Consider the following 22,852-nt stretch of genomic DNA (forward strand, 5'->3'; position numbering starts at 1 on the left):
CACATTCCCTACCTACTGTAGTGCGTCATTTTAAAAGAGGTATATACAAATCTATAGCAATACATAATAAATGCAACATACGTTTTATGAAAAAGCACCAGATTTATGTGTGAAATCTAGTAAAGTAGAAACTTGCACATAAATGTAAATATTAAGTGAAGTACAAGTGCCTCAAAACTCTACTTAAGTACAGTACTTGAATGGATGTAGTTTACTTTTCACCTCTGGTATCAACAATGTTAGGTTCCTTTCCTTCCTTATTGTTCTTTATTCTTTCCTGTTCCTTTCACCTTGCACACACAAACACACATTGACTTGACTTTCCAAGTTTAAGGTATGGGTTTTCGGAAGAGTGGGGGTGTGCTCATTGTGTTACATAATTTATGCTCCATATTACCTTACATCTTCACTGCCCTGGCTGCGCTACAAACAAAGCTTGCTCATTAACTATTCACTGGATGATTTTGAACAGAGAAATTATTCTCCACATCCGGAGGGTGTGTTGACGCTGGGTCTCTCAGCCCCAGGCGTCTAATTACACTGTAGTGAATAACACATGTGCTGTCTCTCCACTGGTCATATTTTAACTTAATAGAAGATCCGTTTACATGTATTCAATGGTCAGATGATAAAGCACCTAAAGTAGCTACATATCAAAGCCATGATTGATGGAGATGGTAAAATGCTGAACATTGACAACATGCTATCAATAGAGGTGGTAAGGACTGTATAGGAAGAAAAGTAGCCAAAACGCATGGCAGTCAACAGAAAACAATGATTTAACAAAAATGCATTGTATTTAATTTCCCTTTAATTAAAAGTACTCTGCACTGCCTGCATGTATTATCATAGTTTGGTCCATTTTGTTTGGTTTTAGATGACCAGAGAATGTAAAGTTGATATAGGACACTATATTATCAATTAAGAAATCATGAGATTCAACATTTTGTCACTGTTCAAAAACATGTGCATGTGCTATATATATGTACATGGATAAAAACAGTGAAGGCAAAGTCAAATGTTTCATTTCAAATCCCTTTAATCTACACTGTTATTATTAATGATAAAGCAAAAGCTACAAAGTCCATATATTTTTCATTGTACATGTTTATAAAAAAAAACTAAATAGTTTTATTTAAGCAAAAAGAGTTAATTGAGTTAAATATAAAGAAATCTGTAGCATCATGGTGCATTGCCAATGATGAGGATGCTCATGAGGAAGACCATGATGAAGAAGATCCACATGAAGAATCTGTCCATCACCTTAGCGATCTTCTTCCATTCTGCCCCTTTGGCGCATGTGGCCCTCTGCTCTCGGAAACAGTTGGCAATATATTCAACATTGCGCACCAGCTTGGTGTCCACACCAGAGAAGCCGCTGCCGTGACTGCAGAATACACATGGGCCGAAGGTAACAGAGGGGCCTTGAGGTGGAGGCTTTTTGTCTTCAGGGCAGCAGGGGACCTTCTGGTCTTCTTTACAGCAGTCACCTGTTGGGATTTTCCCATTAGAGCCTTCATATTTCCCAGGTGCAAAGCTGGGGAAGTGGCTCCTCTCTTCTCTGGTGATGTGGTGCTGGGCTTTCAGTCTGGGGTGGTGTTGTGGCTTGGGGGTCTGAGGTCTGGGGTTTTTGCGACCCTGCCAGTCCTGTCGGCTACTGTGGCTCCCTGGTTTACCATTTGCATGAAACTGGGAGTTGAGGTGCTGATGACAGATGTCATCCTGGAAGAAGTGAGAAGACGATGAAGAGGAGGAGGAGGAGGCAGTGGCACAGTTCTCGCCCACCTCATAAACAAAGAAAATCTTGGACATGTAGTCAATGATGAGGACTTTTGCCCAGTGGGGGACTGGTTTGGCCTCTGGACCACAGAAGTGGATGTTCATGATGAAGATGGTAAGAGATGTGGAGGCCGTGACCATGGTCATAGTGGCAATATAGTACTTCCCTGTGTAACAGGAACAAAAACAACAACAAAAATAGGTACTTATTTGACTTATGTCTTGTGTTGCCTGTAGAGATTTCACTCAGATATAAAACCATACTAGCAGCGTTCAGGCTGTACTTACATAGACGTGATTGCAAGCCACTATAATACCTCTAAAGATGCTGTACATATTGGCTTTAACACAATCCTAAGCAAATACACTCTTACCTATAAGGGGCACACTCTCGGATGGAGGCATGCTCTCAGCCACCATCAGCTGAAACACAGTGAGAGCCAGAAGAACGGTCACTCCGAGGGAAACCTTCTCCCCAGAGTCTGCAGGCAGGTAGAAACCCAGAGGAGCCAAGAAGGAGATGAGGAAGCAGGGGAGGAGGAGGTTGAAGATGTAAAAGGAGGAGCGGCGCTGCAAGAGCACTGTATAGGTGATGTCTGGATACGGGTCAGAGCAACAGCCGTACATGATGACGTTCTTGGTGGCCGGCATCCCGTGACACTCCCACTCCACATTTTCCACAAAGTCTGACAGGTCACCGCTGTCCATGCCCATAATGATGTCTACCTGGAATTAGGGTAATGGATGAGTTGGTGTTGAGGAGGTATACAATCAGCTCAGTTACCCTAGTGTATCATTTAACCGAGTCAACTGACCTGATACATTTAGATGACACAGATCATCATCATCCTTGTGGATAAAAAGTGAGAATGGTACAGGTTTTTCTACAAACCTGGTTGCCATTGTAGGTCCAGGAACCAAAAGTCAGGTTACATTCCTGGCTGTCAAAGGGGAAGTAGGAGACGTCCACCACACAGGAGCTCTTAGTGATGGCAGGAGCATCCCAGGTTAGCTCTCCATTGTAGCGCAGTCTCACATTGGTGTCCATTGGCCCTGAGAAGTCATCGTCAGCTCTGGAGGAGGTGAAAAAGTTGACACAAATGTGTTATTTGGTTAAATGGTGAATATTGTATGCTTTTGAGACTGAGTTACCTGTGTATTAAACACACCTTCACAGTCTAATATGAGCCAATACAAAAGGCTTGCAATATAACCCACACTAAAAGGTTGATTCTATACACTGTGATCTCTGATCCATTTATTGCAGGGTTTTTGTAATGGACTCCATTAACCCCTAATAAACTAATAACTCATAACATAAAGCATTTGTGCATTGTATATATTATATGATTATGGCTAATTAAATATAGATTAATTACAATACTTTATACTTATGTATAACGGTATGAATTCTGTTTGACAGTGGCTGTGATCATGTAAGACAACCTTTTAAAAATGCTTATAAAAAACATTTACCTACATATGCTGCATATTTCTAATAAATGTTTAGGCTGACCTAATTTTATTTGTTTTAATCTATTTAAATTTGTGTTGACTACTGCACTTACTCTGCAGTCATATAATTTAAGATTATTACTGTAAAAGTATAATGATAATCTTACAATTATTGAGATTATTAGTGAAGTGCCAAATTACATAGAGCATAAGAAAAAAAGTCACCTTAAATGCTTCTAGAGCCATTTTTTTACTTATTATTACACTATAATTATTACAGTGTCTTTGTGAGCGTCAGAGCCTAATCAAACGGCATATATTTAAATGGCTGGACTAATATCATTTCAATGTCACTACATGATGAATAGCTATTATAGAGGGCTCCACTGACCTGCACAACTGAAGGACATATTCAAGAAGCTACTCCTGTCTCTTTTGGTAATGCATTTATTGTCACAACAGATTACGTTCACATGGTGTAGAGATGAGTGAAGAACAGAACTGAAATGATTTACAGCATCTTTCTTGTATTTTTTTTTGTGTGTGTCTTTTTCATTGTAGCTCGGACTGCATTCATGGAGTTTATGTGGAGTGCAGGTACTGGCCACGAGCCGTAGGAGCAGTATCAAGGTTTTGATAGCAGTGACAGCAGACTTTTATTTACTGCTGTGTAAATGTGCATGTGTGTGTGTGTGTGTGTGTGTGTGTGTGTGTGTGTGTGTGTGTGTGTGTGTGTGTGTGTGTGTGTGTGTGTGTGTGTGTGAGTGTGTGTGTGTGTGTGTGCGTGCGTGCGTGCGTGCGTGTGTGTGTGTGACGTACGGGCGTACTTGTTATAGAGAACGAGGTCGGGCCTCCACACAAGGCTGCTGGGGATGTGGATCACCTCCAGCCCGTCATAGTCCTCTTTATCCCACTTCAGGTAGGCATCATGCCACGTCTGCCTGATCCACAGGTAAGCAATCAGCACCTGGTTCCTCTCATCCTTCTCACACACACACACACACACACACACACACACACACACACACACACACACGCACGCACGCACGCACGCACGCACACACACACACACACACACACACACACACAGTCACAACTGTCACAAACAATGGATCGATACTAACAGCAGCTAAAAGAAGGATCCTCTTGGTCTCCTTTTCATTTCTCTGTTGCTCATTAACTCTCTATGAGCATTACGAGGGGTTCAGATTATCACTACAGCTGAAATCCAGACTTGTCTGTCAATATCAGGTGGATGAGTAGAGGTGCTTGCTGATGGGGGTGGGTGGGGGTGGTCTTGGTATTGCTGCCAGAGCCTTACTGAAGCGATCCAATGAAAACATAAACGCTTTGGGTAATAGGACACTCCAACACAAACACTATCTTATTCCTTCTCTGGCCATTCACTCCTCGCTTCCCAAACATTAGTCAAACTATCAGCCCTACATTAAGTAGGAGAGCTGTTTTCTCTCTTTTCAAGCACACACACCCAAACACGTGTGCACAACACAAGTGCTAATTCACTGTGGGCTGACACAGCAATGAACCTGAACAGGAACCTGAGCCAGCTGAGTAACAGTGAGCCTGGCCTGTACAGTAAGAGGTCATTCATAAACATCCGCATCTCCAAACTCATCCATTGGTGACCACCGTCTTAGTAATGATTAAAAAAAAAAAAAATGGTAAAAATGTAATCCAAATTCAACATATTCATGTTTGGGCTCTAGCTTGAGTGTAGCTATGGTGTCATCATCAGGGTTACTACTGTAGGTAGTTTTACTGTAAGCAGGGGTGCAGTTTGACTAATTGATTGTCCAAGAAATGTTATGTTGACTTTATTGATTAATAGATTGATTATTTATTGATTTGTTATGGTGCTCTAATGAGCTCTTAGTAATGGCTGAAATAGTCACACGTTAGCCATCAAAATAATATTAAAAAGTAAGAAAATCAAGTTTTTTTTCATAATTGATATCTTACCATAATATTCAGTACATATAATTACAACTTAAGAATTTAGATTTGAGGATCTTGCCGATAAGCTAGTACCCACCATGTCTTTGATCTGAGAGAGGGTGATCTGTAAGGTGACATTGAGGGCTCTGTCTGTGTCCTCGACAGGCCGCAGAGCGCTGGAATAATTCTCCATCAAATCATTCAGAAGCTTGTGGGCATAGTGACCCTGAGCCGAGTGAGCCACTGGAGGGGGAAAGATGGGGTCATCAGTCATTCTCAAGTTATTGACAAAAAAAACTTGCTTTTTAATGTACTTTTTTTGTACCAATACTGAGATAGAAATGATGATGATGATTCTGTCGGTACTGGCACCACTATGAAGACCATGAAACACTTAAACAGTATTTTCCTTAATAATTCTAATAATTCTAATTGTGTCTTTTAATTAATTTCAAAAACTGTTGTGATTGTTTATTGTTACTCTTTTCTGAATACCATCCATGTTTAGGCCATACATTTATGATGACTAAATATTTTTTTATAATGCAAGACTATTGTATGAATAATTATTTCGTTTATGTTGGGCAATTTCAGTCCCTCTCAGTGAATCGTAAGGAGAAAGCCCAACAAATTATTTGTAAACTTGTTTAAATGGGAGTTTTATACTTATACACTTCACATAAGGTTTATTAGATTGTTTGGTAACATGTTTTGAAACCCACATGAAAAAATAAATGTCGACGTCAACTGCTATATCAATTTGTAAGGCACAGCGGTTTGTGCGTAATTACGCACACAGCAGGGGAATCATTTAGAACTGTTAAACCTCATGCGTTCCTTTTTTAACAAGTTAAAGACAGCACACTCTCTTTAATTAACAAAGGCACATAGATAATTTCTCTGCAAGCAAGAGCGTCTGACTCACCTTCAGGAAGCAGAATCGCCAGACAGATTATTGGAATCATCGTGGGCATTTATTAACACCTCCAAGAAGAAATAAAAGGTAACTGCGACCAGCAATCTAAGGGCCCTTTGGTGTCATCCCCTAACAGGCCTACATGGCGCCCGTTCAACCCCAGTTGAACTCAGTTGCAGATAGCAGGGCACCGTTTCATCTGGTCGTCCTCGCGGTCAGGCAGCTTCTCACTGCTTGGCAGGGGAGGCAGCATGTCTGCTGACTGAGACACGGAATAAAACTCCGGCTATCACATAGCAGCAGAAACAGGATGCCCACGAATCATCGCCTCACCACACACTGGGCTATTCAGCTGTCAATCAAACGCCTGCAGCCAGGTGAGCTGCTGGCCTGCTCCTACAACATACAGTACTGCCAACACCAGCAAGGTATGTATGGGGGAGAAAAGACGGGGAAATCAATCATTCAGTACAAACAATCAAGTGGTGCATGATTAATATTATAGCTAGTTATTTAGATGTGGACAACATAATGTCATTATTGTTATTTGTAAAGTAAACCATAAAATGATGGGACAGATTTTTATCTGTAGCCAACTTGGTATACTTTCTGCAAGTTCTCTTTTCTACATTAAAAGTTGCAAATTATAGTTTTTATTTAAAATTCAACTAATCTGAATGTGTTATCTTTTTTGTTGAAGACGCACCACAGCAAGTAGTTTAAAGGTAAATTAGAACCAGTCTGAAAAAACACCCGATATGAACAGAAAGGGTAAGTATTAACAATAAAGTAATATGTATTAATCTGAGAAAATCAGCAATTGTAAACATCTGGTAACTTGTGATGGCCACATTATTTTTTACATTTTACAGACTGAAGACGACTATACTGATTATAAACAAAACATTATCAGAAGACAATTGCTATTTGGAATAATAAACCTTGATTACCATGGACCTTGGTTACATAAAACGCTAATAAAAACGCTATATTTCATTGCTCTGCGAGTATTTATAGATTATCTAGTGAAGAGGAGTGCCAAGGAAGCTATCCTAAAATGATTAGTTTACACTGGACATATTGCCCTACAGCAAAGCTATGCAAAATATGAATCTAATTCTGAAATTAAAGTCAGAATTCTGACTTTAAACTCAGAACTCAAATAAAGTTTTCACATGTGGCCCTAATCCTCCTCTGTATTTTACAGTTGTGCCATGATAAACTATTTAAAAAAAGGCAACTATAACCTCACTGTTACATCACAGACACTTTATTTCCCAACAGCAATACTGTGGGAGTTTTACTTTCCAATGTGTGTAAACATAAAAATGAATAGCATGTCTGTTACAAGGTTTATTTGCTGTGGTGAAGTCAGGAACCTTCAACACTTTAATAATGCAACGATTTAATTTATTTGGTGTGCATTTTAATAGTAAAGAGTGTTTTTGAGTGCCAATAGAGCCAGAAAGCATGCTCTTATTTTCAGCCCTATGCTGTACAGTCCTCTCTGCTCTGGGATGCTTGGGGGAGTTCCAGATAGTAGGAGAGATATGCCAGCATCCAGTGGAAGGATACAAAATGAGCTTTTGTCACACATGATGCCTGGGAAACCCGAGGCTGGTTCACTGTGCTGCAGGCGCAGCGCTGTACAGTCAATCCACTTTAATATTGTCACTGAGGTCCTTCAAAGGATCACAACATACTGCTGTTTATCAGCAGACATAAAAACATCAATGGCAGCTTTTCTCCTGTTTGGTGCGAGTATGCAGACTAAAATGCAGTGTTCTGATTATTGCCAGGGATTCTTGGGAGAGGTATAGCATGGCACAACATGCCACCAGGCACACCATCTGTTATTGTGCTCATTCTCAGCATGCCTCACTACAAGCGAGGTGATCTGAACATTATAAGTGCCTGTATCACTTCCTTGTTGACACTCCAAACGCACTAAAAAAATGAGCTTCCTGTACAAATCCAAAGTAGTACTGTACAGAAAAGGCAATTATACATAATCCATTTGCCAGTTCTTCTGCATGCACATTCTTCATCTAAATTGGCTTGCTTGCTCCATTTTCACTGGCAATGTAATTCCCTGTAGGTTCAATTTCTGTTGGGCTTGTAAATTTAGTGCCTCACCCTAGTTTTTATTCAAATGTATGCACAGCCAAACAAGCTTATTAACATGTTGGATTCTAAACACCAAAGAACATACAGTAAACAGTTTTATTCTATTCATCAATATTGTGACTGATGTTAAACTTTTAAGAAACTGACTGATGTACTGATTGAACATTGTTGCCAGGTAGTTTCTTGTTATTGTATTTTCTAGGTGGAAAATTATTCCAGTTAAGAAATGTCACATAGCTCAGCAAAGGCATGTCACAGAAAGGACACAGTGTGGATTAATTTACACAGACTTTAATATCTTTATTTACAGATGAATCATTGACATTTTTTATCTGTTGGCGTAGTTAAGATGATGCAATATTTTTCAAACTCTTTTTGAATATTTCCATCCAGACTTGTGACAGGTTTTGTTACTGCTCAACATGTCTTTGTTTGCTTTGTTTTCTTTCAGTTTAAAAACAAGAATCCAAATGTATTCCCGCAGGATGCCAAAATCAAATAAAACTTTTTAAAAAATGTGAGGAAAGGGACAGGTGAAGTAAGCAATGTCAAGAACAGGTGTGGGGATAAGAGCTGGGGTTTGCTGCACGAGGTTTGAATTCAGACAGCTGAAGTGTGTGAGTGAGTGTGTGTGTGTGTGTGAGAGAAGAGACAAGGCATGAAAATGAGTATGGCTACTGTGTGAACACCTCGGTGACACTTTATGAGCTGGTTTCCAGAACAGGGAATAAGCCTCATTCTATACGATGTCTGTATAACTCCATGTTTGATACCTGGTGCACTAAATTTACTTTACCACAATTTTATTCGATGGTCCATATTTTAAGTGAAAATGTTGTAGTGCCCTCAAAACCTTCCAGTGATGGCACAAGATAATGATTCAGAAGGGTCCCAAAATTTTAGTATACTACTAAATATAGAGTACCCTATCCCATTATATTACGCCCTAACCGTTCATTGTGTAGGAGTGAGATGAGTAAAGGAAGTGATGTTGGACACGGTGCAAAGAAATGACAAAATAGATACCGATTAAAATGTGTTAAGTCTCGGACTCGATCCCTGTTGAGAAAACCGGCCCATAAGTGTATAAAAATCATGACCAGGACCAAAAGAGCCTAGTTGAATGGCTTGACCTGCTCCTACAAAATGGTTTTCACAGATGAAAGTAAATGCACTGCATAGGCAAGGATAAGCCGCTGACAGCCGCCTCTTGGATACAGCCAGAAAAGCTGGGAGAGTGGCAGGCGTGGGCGGGGTCTTAAGTCTAGCATTTGCTTTAAAAAGGGATGAAGATGTGGTTGAACTTTTGATTGTAGCACTGAGTGGAATGTTGAATAAACTTAAAGAAACCAGAGATAAGAGCTCACAGAGCGACTGATTGAAGTGTGGTACAGCAGAGGTGATGAGCCGGAAGGAGAGATGCCACACAGAGGGGATAAAGGGATGGATGGAGAAGAGTGGAGGTGAGGAATCCACTGTGAAACAGAGGGTGCAACAGGGGAAAAAAAGACGCCTTGAGACAGTAGGAATTTGGAAGAGAGAGGGCGTTTGTGTGTGAGGAGGAGATGGAGACGGGGGTAAAGATCAAGAGAAGATGAGAGGGTCAAGATTCAGTTACTGAGCAGTAGCTCTGTCGCTGTTTCCACGTCCCAGGATTTGGACGACAACGCCACTATTACTGCATTCTAGGGAGGAAAAACAAAAAAACATTTAGGGTTTTATTCTGCAGCAGAATTCAGCAGTGCAATGCACAGTGGGGGGGGAATAGAGCAATACTTACTTTTTCAAAGCCCATGGCACAGAGTTTGTCTATTTTGCGTGTGTACTCCGGACTGGAGACGGGAGCGCCTGCATAGACATGAGACCAGAGCCTCGCTGTCTGTTTAAACATCTCTGGGTTCTGCTTGTACTGTGCGATGAACAAATGAAAAACAGTAAGCTTGTGTAAAAAGGTGCTCAGCACACCACCTTCAACTGAAACGTTGTGCTTTTCTACTTAGTTTAGATCCCCAACACATATGCGAGCAGAAGAGTAGTGCACTTATGATCCATCTATACCATTTTGTACATGTGGCTCCACAACAGATTGCCAAAAAAAATAATTTATCTGCAAAAGTTTGAGACAGCTGAGACATTCAGAGCCAGAAGAACTAGTAGAGCTGCAGTCTGCCAGACAGTCATTTCTGCCCAGTGCTGCCCAGCAGTCTGTTTCCTTGCTGTGTTGCATTTTGTCAAATGTAATGCAGGTGTAGATTTTTCATCATCATACACTATTAGCATTTAAAACTGTTAATAAACAAACAAACAAAAGTGTTAGATAAAAGAAATAAACTGCTGCTCCGTATTAAGTTTTGGACCTGAAAGGGTCATTATGCACAACAGTTAGAAAATTGTTACTGTCAAATATTCATGCTGTTTTCAGTGCAGCTATAATACAATCGGAGGTGCAACACCTTCTGAACCACTCATACTAAACTAAATATTTTCTAACTTCATTTCACTCCTTCATGAGAGTTTCATTGGGATGTGGGTTGCTAAGCAATAGATTATGTTACAACATGACACAAGGATTAGGGATAGTATGTAGGTGTTGAAATGTGTTTAATAGAGTAGGATAATCTTTTCAATAAGAAAAAGCAGGTGAAGGGTAAACAGCTCACTGCCTACACATGATATTTCACAACAGTTCATTTTACTAGCACTGCACTGAATATAACTTAACATTGTAACAATTAACTGGTGTGCAGCACAGAAAGAAGCATAATGCATCCACCCGTATATAAGGTCATTTAAGGTAACAATCCAGGGTCATACACAGATGAACCTGATACAAATATCTGAACAAACAAAAGTAGCAAAACACAATAGATTCAAGGGCACTTCCATATTTTCCAGAGCTACAGTGTCCCAAAGAAATCATATTTGTATTCATAGTTAAGCATTTGAAATGTATAACACTTAGTACATGTACACAACGGTGTGCCAAGTACATGATGGGCTCTGTTCAACAGTCATTTAGCAAAAAAATACAACGGTCACCCTAATCTACAAAATTCCAAACACACGCCATAAGAAATAAGCAATTGTTCCTTTGGAGAGGAATTCATGTCCACCTAGTTTCCATGGAAACCTGTCCATAAGAGTTTGATATATCCAGATGTGTGAGGTGCATATCATGATCAAAGTGACAACTAGACATTACGTCCGGTGTAAAACAGCTGGCGGACCATTTCTATTGCAGATGAAACTATCAAAACACCTTTACACACTGTAAAGTATGTATTAAGAGTATTAAGAAATATTTTGTTCATGTTTCTACATTTTTAAATCTTTTGGATCAATATGCGTTTCATAAAAATTGATGAAAACACATCCAATTTTGTATTTTATTTATGACACAATTTAAATACTTTTGATTAATTATTATTGTCTATTGACTTACATGACCTTTTAACTTAGGTTGTACTGATGGTAGGGATATGAAGCATTTGAAGATATTCCAAGATATGACATCACAATAAGGAAACATACCAATGTAGGCAATGGCGGACCAATTATATTGCAAAGTTCAAAGGGTTAAAGCAAAAATGTATCTTACACACTGTCCACAATAACCAGAATAGAATATAGAATATATCTCGTGTCAGATGGAAATGAGTACGATATGAGTAATGATAGGTTATGATATGTTGTTCTGCTGGAAAACATAGAAATACATATCCACAGTAAATTTGTTAAACAAAAGTGAAAGCATAAATACACATGCAGACCCACCTGATTGGCTACCACGGCATCCTGTGGATCATCTGGTTCTGCGGCTGCCAATAAGGCTTGTAGTGACAGGAGGACTGTCCTCAGTGTCATAGCTGCTGCCCTGAAAGAACAGAGGAGAATGTTTAGTGCAACACCAACATAAGGTCAACTTTCCTCATGGACTCCAACAGATGTGTTTTCCCAAAAGTTTGTAAAACTGCATGGGAGTGGTGGAGGAATATTTTCAATACTGGACATGATCGTGGACCAGCTGGTTTGAATACCTTTGATCTAAGTGTGCCTGAACACACACACACAAAAAAAAAAAATAACTAATGCTTTCCACATCATCTCATCTATTTAACTTTGTTGCACCTATGTTTTATATTGTATCAATGTTAGGGTTGCACGATATTGACAAAATGTGATATTGGTTATGAATATTGCGATATCAATATAAATTTTTATATTTTAAAACCTATGTAAAATTAAGGGAAAACGTATCAAAATAGATTCATAACAAATTTTCTTACAACACAAAGTTTATTTCAACTGACCGTTTTGTTGTCTATTTCTTCACTTACACAGTCACTCTGTCAAAATATGCACACACGTGGTTTGCTCCATAGGGTTTGTCATGTAGTGGACCCGTGCGCTGACGTGTACCAACATGTGCAAGTAGCACGGTAACTGGCCAATGAAATGATGATCATTATAGCGTTTCAAGCGGGCTCTATATCAAACACAACTAAGCCACACAGCTAACTGACGGGACGCAGCGCTCCACAAAATATTGCATACATATTGCGACACTTTCGATATAATATTGCAATAACAATATTGAGTCAATATATCATGCACCCCTAATCAATGTACTGTAATAAGTAAGAGATTGGATCAGTGCATATTGGGGCTATTTGTATAGCTTTAAAGTTGACATTACTCACAACAGGATTGTGTTATTATTTAACTGTTGACAGGGGTTGGGCATTAGAGCAGCAACTTAGAAAGGTTTATGGCTTTGGTATGGTAAACCCTGTCTTACCGGACTAGAAAAGTATTTCATGATGGATGTGTAATGGATTAAGAATGTAAGGAATGCTGGCGCACATTCACTTACCACTGGTCTTTGAGAATGTCCAGACATATTGCACCTGTGACTGAGCTGATGTTGGGATGCCAGATCTTTGTGATAAACCGCACCTGAGAGATTAAATAAAAATGGGGTCAAAGAAAATCATTTGCAGATTAACACAGTTAATTGAAAATTGCTGAAGCCATGCATGGTTATCAGTAACAAGAACAGTTATAATGAATCCCTACCTTGGGTGGATTGAATGGATAAGTTTCTGGAATTTTAATTTCTAGTTGATATCTACCCCCTGTAATAAAATGAGAGGTATCACAATTATTCAACAATCACGACTGGCCTGTTCAAGAATGCAATAAAATGGTAACAGTTAAGATGCAAATAGCTTTGGTTTACATTATTAGGGATTAAAAGACTCTTGCAATAGTTAGTTGGTGAGGCCCTCTCAAAAATAAAATTGTTGTCAGTGACGCGAATTTGTCCAACCATGCATACAGGTTAGCGGTGTATCTAAATGAGCCCACCTTCATATGGTGTGTCAGGTGGCCCTGCTATCTCCCCTTTAAGTTCTGTGAAGTTCTCATCCACCAGATCCACCTTTATCTGGTTTTTGCTCGTCTGAAAGAGTGAAAAGTTAAAGAAGCATTATAACTTCAGCAGACAGGCAGACTGCAAAGCGTTAAGATAACTTGCTGTCAAACTCAAATTTGCCGATGCAGCAGAAGTTGACACCCCCCGCAGCATTAGCCAAAGTTGACCTCAACTTGTTGCTCACATCTTACGGATCTACATATAATACGCCCTCTAACGTAAATGGAGACGAATCTATGCAGATCCAGGAGGACAAATGTGAGAGCAAACCTTTACACGCCGATCATCACACCAATCTATCCATCTTTTCTAACACAACTAGCTTGGTCCCCATAGAAGGTATGGTAAGCTAGCCAGATACGTTAGCAACATAACCTCGACACTCAATTATTTCTGGTAATGCTTCTGTAACAAGATAAACTGCTTGTTAACAACAGTAACGTCCTTCGCTGTAACTTCCCCACAGTGGCATATTAAAAGGCTAGCGCCAGTAACGTTAGCTATTAGTAAAGCCGGATGCACTGCCGTGTCTGATACAGGTAACGTTAGCTAAAGCTAGAAGCTGACAGCCAGCGACGCGTCACTCACATTCAGCCTCGTAGTCAAAGAAATAAACAGGGAAAGCTGTAACATTAACTGACAAACGTGACAACCAACCTCTTCACTTTTGAGCACCTCCTTGAATTCCCGTTTTATCCTCTGAACTGCGATGTTGGCCATGGTTCCCCCGTGTTCCCGTCCGGTTGGGGCCTCGTCGCCGTCCGACCTGACTACGTTAGCTAGCTTGTTCTGCCTTCAGTAGCTCTGCACTTTATGGATACAACCTCAAACAAACAGCTGCAACGCTGTTCGCCGCGAGCGCCGTCAGTCCCGGTTATCAATGTGATGTTGTAATTCGTTAAAAAATGCTCAACGTGTATCTATCATATCAAATGTGTAACAACTCAATGGTTGGTTGTACTGAAAACATTTTAATACCAAACTGCATGCAGTCTGGAGGAGAGGGCATCACGTGATCTGTATTGCCATCCTGTACGCCTTCTCCCATTGGTTGATCTGTTAATGATGAATCATTTACCATTGTTATTATTGTTGTTGTTGTTGATATTTAGATCTTTTCAATTTAAAGTATATGATGGAAAAGACATAATTGGAAAGACAAGGTCAGTGGGCCATGTTAGATAATTTTTTAATGCAAAATAAAAGTGATCTCAGAACAAACCTAAACCGGGTTTCACATAATGACTAGCAGGTTACATGTGCCTTCCAATATGTATATTACCATGGTCTAGGAAAGTTCACTCCGTATTTAAGTTAGGCAACACTTGTTTTCAAGTCTAAAGCACAGTACTAATACTTGAAGTGAACATGAAGAGGCGTTTTAAGCCCCCAACGTCTCCTTCCAGGAAGCGCTGCCTGGAAGGCACTAGAATTAGGCAATGGGTTAAGGTTAGGGTTAGGGTAAGGTGCCGTGAAGTCAACGGTCGCAGCGCTGCCTGGAAGCTGAAGAGGCAGCTTTCCATTACTGCAACAAGCACCTGTTTTTTCATCTGATGATCCAAGTCAAACGTGTGTGCCTGTCTCACATATAGTACACAAATCCGATGCTTTTGAAGGCAGATAAGGACAAATATGTACAGTAAGTTAAAATTCGTCAGAAACACTTGAGAAGAACAATTAAAGATACTTTTTGGTATTTCCCCCATTTTATTTTTAAAGAAAAGACAGATCTGTCCTTCACATTGTTTCATCAGAGCTGCGGTCTGTGACACTAGAGGGCGTCATTGTCCCGTGGAGGTTCACACAGTCCGTGTCAAACATGGACAGTATATAAACGGTGTCAAACAGTAAACATCATTTCAGGTATTTGAATAAAGTGGATATACCACTTGAAAATACTTTTTTTTTTTACTTTGTGCATTCGACAATAAAATTTGAAATAAATGCATTGTACATCTGTAAAATATATGAAAGTTAAATTTTAGTCTGATCTACACAATACAATCATCACTGACTGACTTTATTACATTACTAGAATCATGGCATTGACAAAATGTATCCATAATGGAGGTCATAGGTCAGCAATAAGGTAAAGCATGTATTCTCCTTTATAGAGCTCACACAATCAATTATCCACTTATGTAAAAGAACATGTGAGCCAGCCAGACTTTTTGGCACTCAGTGAATCTGTTGATCTCATGGTCATTTAACTGTAGAAACATACAAACAAAATAGCTTTAACAATTACAGTATTACAGTAAAATGGACAGAGACACGTTCTCTTGACACAAGCATTATTGGACCAGATTTTAGATCATTGCTCTTTTCTGTCAATGAGCCACACACAGTTTGTCTGCTACACATGACAGAGTCAGTGTCTCTACAGTTAGCACTTAACAGGTGGACGTGAACATACAGGGACTCCTTCCCTTCTTCTCCTCCTGTTCACCCCACTCCCTCTGCCTCTTGTTTGGTTTCTCTTGGTGATGATGAAAAAGATGACAAGTGCTGTCAACATAACACCTGTTAATAGGATGCAACCTCCGAAGACCAACGTCGCTTTGTTCTCGAACATCCATGCACATACAGAGCAAGGTCCATGCAGCTCATTTAACCTGCAGGTCTGCATGGTGTTATCCTCAGGGAAACCGCCATGAGTGATGATTTCTTTGTAGACAGCGATGGAGGCTTTGGCTTTGGATTGGTGGTGGGTTGAGGTGAAGAGGCCAAACTGGGGAGCATGTCGATCTTGCAGTTTCCATACATAGAAGCCCTGCAGGTTGACTCCATCTAATTGGTGAGCTGGAAACAAATAGAATAAAGGAAAAAGGTGAGATATAAACCACTCATTGACTCTAAAATTCCTCCTCCTTTTTGAACATTATGAATAAGCCAGATATACTGTATTTTACATTTAAAAAAAAAAAAAGTATATTTCCAGTGGTTAAACCACGTTAGAAAACCACACAAATACAGGTGAGCTAAGGGCCATAAAGAGCACAGTTTGAACACAACACTGATCAACCGTCGCTGTACTGTTCTCTCCCTTCTTCTCTGTTTTTATGATCTTCATGCTTTCTCAAACAAATCTAGGTTTTATAGCAGAAAGCAATATAGTCATAAAACCAGTATTGCTTGTATTATTGTGAATCTGTGCATATGTCGCAACATCCTGAACACTGAAGAGGGACATTTTGTTCCTACTAAAAATGATGACGCAAAACATTCTGGATCGAAGAGGAACATTACTGAAGGACATGTAGGATCTGAAATGCATGTCCCACCTTTAAATGCCTCCTGCAGATAACTCCTGAGAAAGTGTTGCCTGAGTTTGTCCTCCACAGGAGCCGGGTCATCAACTCCACTGGCTGTGACAATGATAGGCAGAGCCCCTCCATATCTCTGGGTCACCCAGTTTAGTATCTTCCGCAGGCCCCAGGGTACAACAGCATTCCCCAGACTAGAGGAGGGCCAAGTGGGATCAGAAAGGATTTGACAGCCATGATCAGGGGGTTGTCCCTGCTGAAAATTGGTCTGTGTATAGGGATATGGAGAGACCAAGCGGGTGGTAAAATGGTTCAGTGCGATAAAACTCAAAGTCCCTCTCAGCTCCTCCCTCTCAGTCTCAGTAAAGCTAGGAAGAGGGGATTCAGGGAGGCCCATTACTCGAGCTCTCTCCTCCAGGTAAGCCTTCATTTCTTGTGGATAGTCCCCCTTGCTAGGCTTCTCCTCATATCTAGTCCCAAGCAATGGGTCTAAGAAGCGGCCTAGTTCAAACAAAAGGAATCTCTGTGCTGCTGCCTTATGTGAGTCCAGGAAGGGGTTTGCAGGTTTGGCCCAGTCTGCATGTAATGCGAGTGATACCAGTGCTCTCTGTTGACTAGAGTGTTCCCTCTCGTACAGCCTCCAGGCTTTTGCGTGAGCCAGAAGAAGGTTATGAGCTGCCCGATGCTTTTCTTTCCCACTGGAATAAACATCTACCAGCCTGTTTGGCTCATTGAAGGTGATCCAGTATGGAACCCAGGACCCCAGCTGCTTGTAACACAGTGCTGCATATTCTTGAAAGGCCTCCACTGTGCTGTAGTTGAGCCAACCACCAGAGGCATGCAGTGGCCCAGGCATGCCCAGATTTGCTCTGTGTGTGGGGTAGTAGAGAATAACGACGGCCTCTAGGTCCAGCTTCTTGAGCTCGGTCAGGACACAGCGGTAGTACCTTTTGGATGTAATAACAATGTAAAAAAAAAAAAACAGAATTATGGAATCAGGAGTTAATGTGTGTTGACAGAAAGAGAGACTAAGTCAGATATTTTTTAATCTATATGAATATTGTGTGGAGCAGGTTATGTCATAGTTTTGAATAAAGAATTGAAATGAATTACATTGGGTCAAATTTGGGAAGACTGAAATAGTGACAGTCAATTTATTTGGTGTGTTTGTGTATTTCTACCTCAGAGCTTCAGTGTTCACATTAGAGAGGTCTCCCTGGGGTAAAATTAGGGACCAGTTTAGGGCGAAGCTGTAGTGAGATGCCCCAGTGGACGCAAACAGGCGAAGATGACCTCGAATGGCCAAGTAGTCGGTGCACTGGGCTCGTCTGGTGTGGATCTTTGCCCCTGGAACTGGACGCAATGATCCGTCTCCTGTCAGGTTCCAGCTGTACAAATGGGTGTCAGTAAATTGTGGCGAGAAAGGGTAGAAGTGGACCTACAATAACAAAAGAGACATAAAAGAATAGGGGTAAGGGTAAATATAGCCATCAATTTAGCATTATTTGCTGTAAAATCCGTCCTGCCTTCTCAGATTATCTCTCTTCTTACCTGTAAAGTTGAGTCGGCAATACCCCAGTGAAATTTGCAGGGGAAACGGCCTCTGATCTCTCTTGAGGTTTCAAAATTGGGGAAACCATTGTCAGTGACTACACGTCTGTAGTACTGAGCAGTGGTCTTTGGAGTCCTGGGTCGGTTTGGTTGGCTGAAATCGATGTAGAAAAGGCCTCGCCTTTCAGTGAAGCCATAATTCCACTCGAATCCATCCACCAGTGACCAGGCGGAGTAGCCAAACACCGGCACACCATCAAACTTGATAGCTGTAAAAAAATAAAATACATTTTTTTTTTAACTCACAGCATCAAAAAGTCATCTTTTCTTTGTTCTTTTTTTGCACAAAGATATTTACTTTGTTTGAATTTTTTTATTTTTTATTTCCACCTTTTCTCATACCTTGCAGGACCTTGTTGATAGACCACTTCATATGGTAAATGGCGACAGTGTCCTCCTTTCCCACGCTGGCTTTAGAAAACCAGCTTCCCTCAGTCACCAGCACCATCGGATCCCCATACTCCAGCTTTATCCAGCCCAGAACGCGCCTCAGGTCTGGGGTCAGAGTCTGCCCATACTGGGCCAGGCCCCAGCCCATACGGAAGTTGTTAGGCCCAAAGGACAGAGCAAAAAAGTCAGCTGTTGTCTGCACCCACAGCCTCTCCTCAGGGGAGAATGTGGGCAATAGGGCCCCATGCTTGATTTTTAAAGAGACTGGGTAGTCTCCATCCCCAAAGATGGGGTTGGCAAACCAGCCAAGGACAGCCTCTATTGACTGCTGGCAAAGCTCAACATTAGCAGCTGTGGCTTGGCCTCTTTGTGGCTCAACCCAGTGGGTTCCCAAAACAATGGATACTTTACCCTTCTGAGCTGCACGGTAGTGGGTGTTGTAGGTGTGCCATGCTTTGGCGTGTGCCTGAAAAATCACAGCAGACACATTATTATGATGCATTCTGCTGTAGTCTACTACACAATCACAATAGTACAATAGGCCTTTTTCATTTAAGACATTTTGACATGCCACAGTAAGAAAAGCACAGGTTTAAATAATAAAATGAATAACGGCTCAATTCCATTTAGGGTTTCAGGGTCCTGGTATTGTGCAAAACTCGCATATCTGCACAATCGTATGAATTTGTTATGTTATTGAGAGAAAAAAACTTTTAATCCAGATCTGCATTAAATGGCAATCAGTGAGAGACAAGCATGTACTGTATTGTGTTCATATAAGTACTGTAAATGCAAGAGATAAGAAAATAATCACCTCATATTCTTGATTTGGGCTTATTTTCCACAAAAATTCATTAAAAGTTATATATAGTTTCTTGACATATCGTGTTAACTAACAAATAAATGAGCAACAAAAACATGGAACCAAAGACATAACTTCCTTCGGGGAAGTAATAGAGTAATCATGAAAACAATCTTTTAGGCACAAGTGTTCATGCTATCTACGTGGTGTTAGCTGTCTACATACTTTGTGTGCAAGGCTGCATAAACGTGAATGATTATTAATGAGGCATATCTCCATGACTTCCTGACACACACTGTTTTCGCTCCAAGTGCTGATGTGGTGGACTTTGACCTCAATGTCTTTTTAAGTGTCCTGTTTACTGATCACAAACCTGTCAAAATAATATATGATCAACTGGTCATCAAGGAGATAAAATAAAAAGTGAGCATTAGGGCTTTGCACTTCGCTGCACCACTCATATGTTACAGTGTAACAAACCAAACTGTTTTACAACTTAATTGAGTTAATTTGATTGCAACAAAATATCAACGCACTGGTGCGGTGTGTTCTTGCGTCACTGTCTTGAGGATGCAAACATTCATTGCCCATCATAAACTGATATAGCAGCTGAGGTTCAAAGTCTACGGACAGTCAATATCATTAGAGCAATACTTCCTGTGCTATCGTCTACAGCCCAGGCAGATAAAGCACAATATATGTTCAGACTATATTTATCTACACACTCACATTAATCAATTCACCCCATCTAACTTACCCTGATCAGGTTGTGGGCCACAATGAGAGAGCCAGCGGGACCCCCTGTTTCTCCAGGAGCGTGCACACCTGTCCCATACCCCTGCACAGCCACCAAGTATGGATTATTCATTGTGAGCCAGTACCTAACACGGCTCCCAAATGTGTGGAAACAAAAGGCAGCGTACTCATCAAACAGTCCCACCAGTGTGTCATTTTTCCAGCCTCCATAGCGCTCCTGCAGGACTTGTGGCAGGTCCCAGTGATGGAGGGTGACGATGGGCTCAATTTCCTTTTCCAGAAGCCTCTCTATGAGTCGGCTGTAATGTTGCACAGCAGCTGTATTGGGCTGACCTCTGGCATTCCCATCAGGAAAGAGTCTGGGCCAGGAGAGAGAGAAAGAGTATGATCTTGCACCTAGATACTCCAGTGCCTCCACATCTTCTTCCCAGCGAGTGTAGCTGTCGCTAGCCACATTGGCAGTCTCTTTTACCAAATTACCACTGACAGTGGAGTTGGTGAAATGGTCCCAGATGGATGGGCCTTTCCCCTCCTGATCCCAGGCTCCCTCTGTCTGGAAGGCAGACGTCCCCGAACCCCAAAGGAATCCTGAAGGGAAGGTGTCCTGGAGGAAAGATTGGCCTTCGATGATGGGGTCCGGCTTGGGCTGCTGCCAAATCTTCCTGCCCTCCCCAAGAGAACAGGCGGCTGTGTTCCAACCACACACCAGCAACAGGAGGGAGAGTAAAAACTGTGTGGGAGAAGAAGGATGGTTCAGCATACTTCTACCTTGTTTCAGAAATCTACTTGAAAGAAGTAGCTGGTGTCAGTCAGAGCTATTGCTCTGTTCAATATCATAAATCCTCTTAAAAAAGACAGGAGACCCATTATCGTGGAGGAGGGAAGAGGATGATCACAGCCAGGAGAGAGTAACATCTGAAGCTTCGAGGTGCTGTGTTATCCATCTGACAACCTGCCTGGTCAGGCTTCCCGATCTCTCCCTCAGTGTACTTGTGCTCCCACTCAGCCCCTCCCTACCACATGTCCATACATACAAAGGTTGACTCATATCCACACACACACACACTTGTTTTTACCACACTTTTTAGAGGTTTTCTGGTCAATTATTTTCACCTGTAGATCCAAAAACAATTATACTACCAAATCAAAAAACAAAACCATTTAAAAGAGAGGACCAGCAAGATAATACTACCGAGCTATTCCTGAGGACAAACAAAAACAGCTCTACATATGCTGCTGATTGCTGTGAGAATGTTCTTGTGTCAATAATTAGCTTGTACTCTGATCTTAGCTCCACAACTAAGAAGTAGTTCACATCGCAGCCTCTGTTTACAACAAACACATAAAGGTGTTTTGCCCTCTTAAATTAAGTTTTTCAGTGTTGAAATATAATGTGTCACATTTGAGTTAATGGATTTCATTTTCCCAAAATGAATTCACAGGTTCAACACATACTGAGGACATTTATCGAAAAACAAGGACGGATGACTCAATGTACTGTAGGGCAGCCTGAAACTGAAAAAACAACTGTTCTGGTGGCTGTTCTCTGTTGTCTGTTGGCCAGAAGCTGCTAAGCACATCAGCAGTGATCTTCTAAGATTTGATCAAACCATGCCAGGTGAGAACAGTGACACCAGCTCATATGACCTTATTAAATTTAGCTCCACTTGCTGTATGAGTAACAGTCACTGACCTAAGGAAACAGCAGTGCTGCTTGACTAAAAACATTGTGAAGTGTGCGTTTGTGTGATCTGTCCATACACACCCTTATCATTAATAAAGCCCATTAAAAAGCCACTTCCTCATCATTCTTCATTAAAAGGCAGTGTCGACAGTTGTCTAGAGTCAACAGTGTAGTTGCCCAGGATACACTTTGCTTCAAGGCATTAGTGGGATAAGTTTGAAATGGTCATCTACCAGCCTGACTGACCTCAGCGTGGTCGCTATGATACTAAAGAAAAAACGCATTTCAAATGTGCCATTAATGCAACACCCTTACACCGTAGGACTTACAGACATACACTTTATTGTTAATAGTTTATAGGATGCGATGTTTGTGACAGAGCCCTTGGTTTTTTGTAAATTAATCATACCGATACGATGTTGAACAGAGGAAAGACATCTTTTAAACACATAAGCACACAGAGAACACGTTATTCAAATCTAAATCAGAATAACTGAGTAGACTTAAATACTTCCGGTCTCCCTACATATTGACATAATATCTCATCATAAAGAACTATAAATACAGTGGTTTTCTTCAGTTAAAAGCACTTTACAGTTAATAAAAGGGAAGTGAAAAGAGGATGTACATGACAGAAAAACGTGCTTGGTTTGACAGCTGCTTTCATTTCTATGTA

At 40.8% G+C, this 22,852-nt stretch overlaps 3 protein-coding genes across 6 annotated transcripts; all 3 read right to left on the reverse strand.

The window, feature by feature from the left end:
• Window positions 1-1,128: 1,128 nt before the first annotated feature.
• On the reverse strand, window positions 1,129-6,351 carry LOC114563112 (neuronal acetylcholine receptor subunit alpha-9-II). The gene is made up of 6 exons (XM_028589914.1): window positions 6,116-6,351; window positions 5,288-5,433; window positions 4,062-4,216; window positions 2,672-2,852; window positions 2,154-2,505; window positions 1,129-1,946 (listed from the first exon to the last, which is right to left on the reverse strand). The coding sequence occupies exons 1-6, from the start codon at window positions 6,162-6,164 to the stop codon at window positions 1,183-1,185; spliced, it is 1,647 nt and encodes a 548-aa protein (XP_028445715.1). The 5' UTR covers window positions 6,165-6,351; the 3' UTR covers window positions 1,129-1,182.
• A 2,157-nt stretch (window positions 6,352-8,508) lies between these two features.
• Window positions 8,509-14,700, reverse strand: ube2ka (ubiquitin-conjugating enzyme E2Ka (UBC1 homolog, yeast)). 4 transcript variants are annotated; one of them, XM_028589120.1, is made up of 7 exons: window positions 14,325-14,700; window positions 13,601-13,694; window positions 13,310-13,368; window positions 13,107-13,189; window positions 12,008-12,107; window positions 10,014-10,142; window positions 8,509-9,918 (listed from the first exon to the last, which is right to left on the reverse strand). In XM_028589120.1, exons 1-7 carry the CDS (start codon window positions 14,385-14,387, stop codon window positions 9,844-9,846), a joined length of 603 nt encoding a protein of 200 aa, XP_028444921.1. In that variant the 5' UTR covers window positions 14,388-14,700; the 3' UTR covers window positions 8,509-9,843. The 4 variants fall into 4 exon arrangements, with proteins under 4 accessions (XP_028444921.1, XP_028444922.1, XP_028444924.1 ...); XM_028589121.1 differs by lacking the exon at window positions 14,325-14,700 and adding an exon at window positions 14,256-14,318; XM_028589123.1 differs by lacking the exon at window positions 13,601-13,694 and having other exon boundaries at window positions 14,325-14,398.
• A 1,353-nt stretch (window positions 14,701-16,053) lies between these two features.
• Window positions 16,054-21,252, reverse strand: klb (klotho beta). The gene is made up of 6 exons (XM_028588795.1): window positions 20,494-21,252; window positions 18,887-19,400; window positions 18,485-18,753; window positions 18,115-18,371; window positions 16,952-17,880; window positions 16,054-16,469 (listed from the first exon to the last, which is right to left on the reverse strand). Exons 1-6 carry the CDS (start codon window positions 21,250-21,252, stop codon window positions 16,054-16,056), a joined length of 3,144 nt encoding a protein of 1,047 aa, XP_028444596.1.
• Window positions 21,253-22,852: the final 1,600 nt, after the last annotated feature.

This window comes from Perca flavescens, chromosome 10, assembly GCF_004354835.1.
Source record: "Perca flavescens isolate YP-PL-M2 chromosome 10, PFLA_1.0, whole genome shotgun sequence".
NCBI classification, from domain to species: domain Eukaryota; kingdom Metazoa; phylum Chordata; class Actinopteri; order Perciformes; family Percidae; genus Perca; species Perca flavescens.

Excerpts from the sequence above, each read along its gene's own strand:
- ube2ka (XM_028589120.1), bottom strand. The coding sequence starts at position 14,387 with ATGGCCAACATCGCAGTTCAGAGGATAAAACGGGAATTCAAGGAGGTG. Across the intron at positions 13,369-13,600 it reads ACCTGACACACCATATGAAG|GGGGTAGATATCAACTAGAA; the intron begins GTGGGCTCATTT and ends ATTTTATTACAG. Across the intron at positions 10,143-12,007 it reads ATGCCGTGGTAGCCAATCAG|TACAAGCAGAACCCAGAGAT; the intron begins GTGGGTCTGCAT and ends TTCATCGCACAG.
- LOC114563112 (XM_028589914.1), bottom strand. The coding sequence starts at position 6,164 with ATGCCCACGATGATTCCAATAATCTGTCTGGCGATTCTGCTTCCTGAA. Across the intron at positions 2,853-4,061 it reads GACCTCGTTCTCTATAACAA|AGCTGACGATGACTTCTCAG; the intron begins GTACGCCCGTAC and ends CACCTCCTCCAG. Across the intron at positions 2,506-2,671 it reads GGACCTACAATGGCAACCAG|GTAGACATCATTATGGGCAT; the intron begins GTTTGTAGAAAA and ends CCCTAATTCCAG.
- klb (XM_028588795.1), bottom strand. The coding sequence starts at position 21,252 with ATGCTGAACCATCCTTCTTCTCCCACACAGTTTTTACTCTCCCTCCTG. Across the intron at positions 18,372-18,484 it reads TTGCCGACTCAACTTTACAG|GTCCACTTCTACCCTTTCTC; the intron begins GTAAGAAGAGAG and ends TTGTTATTGTAG. Across the intron at positions 16,470-16,951 it reads TCTGCAGGAGGCATTTAAAG|CTCACCAATTAGATGGAGTC; the intron begins GTGGGACATGCA and ends ATTTGTTTCCAG.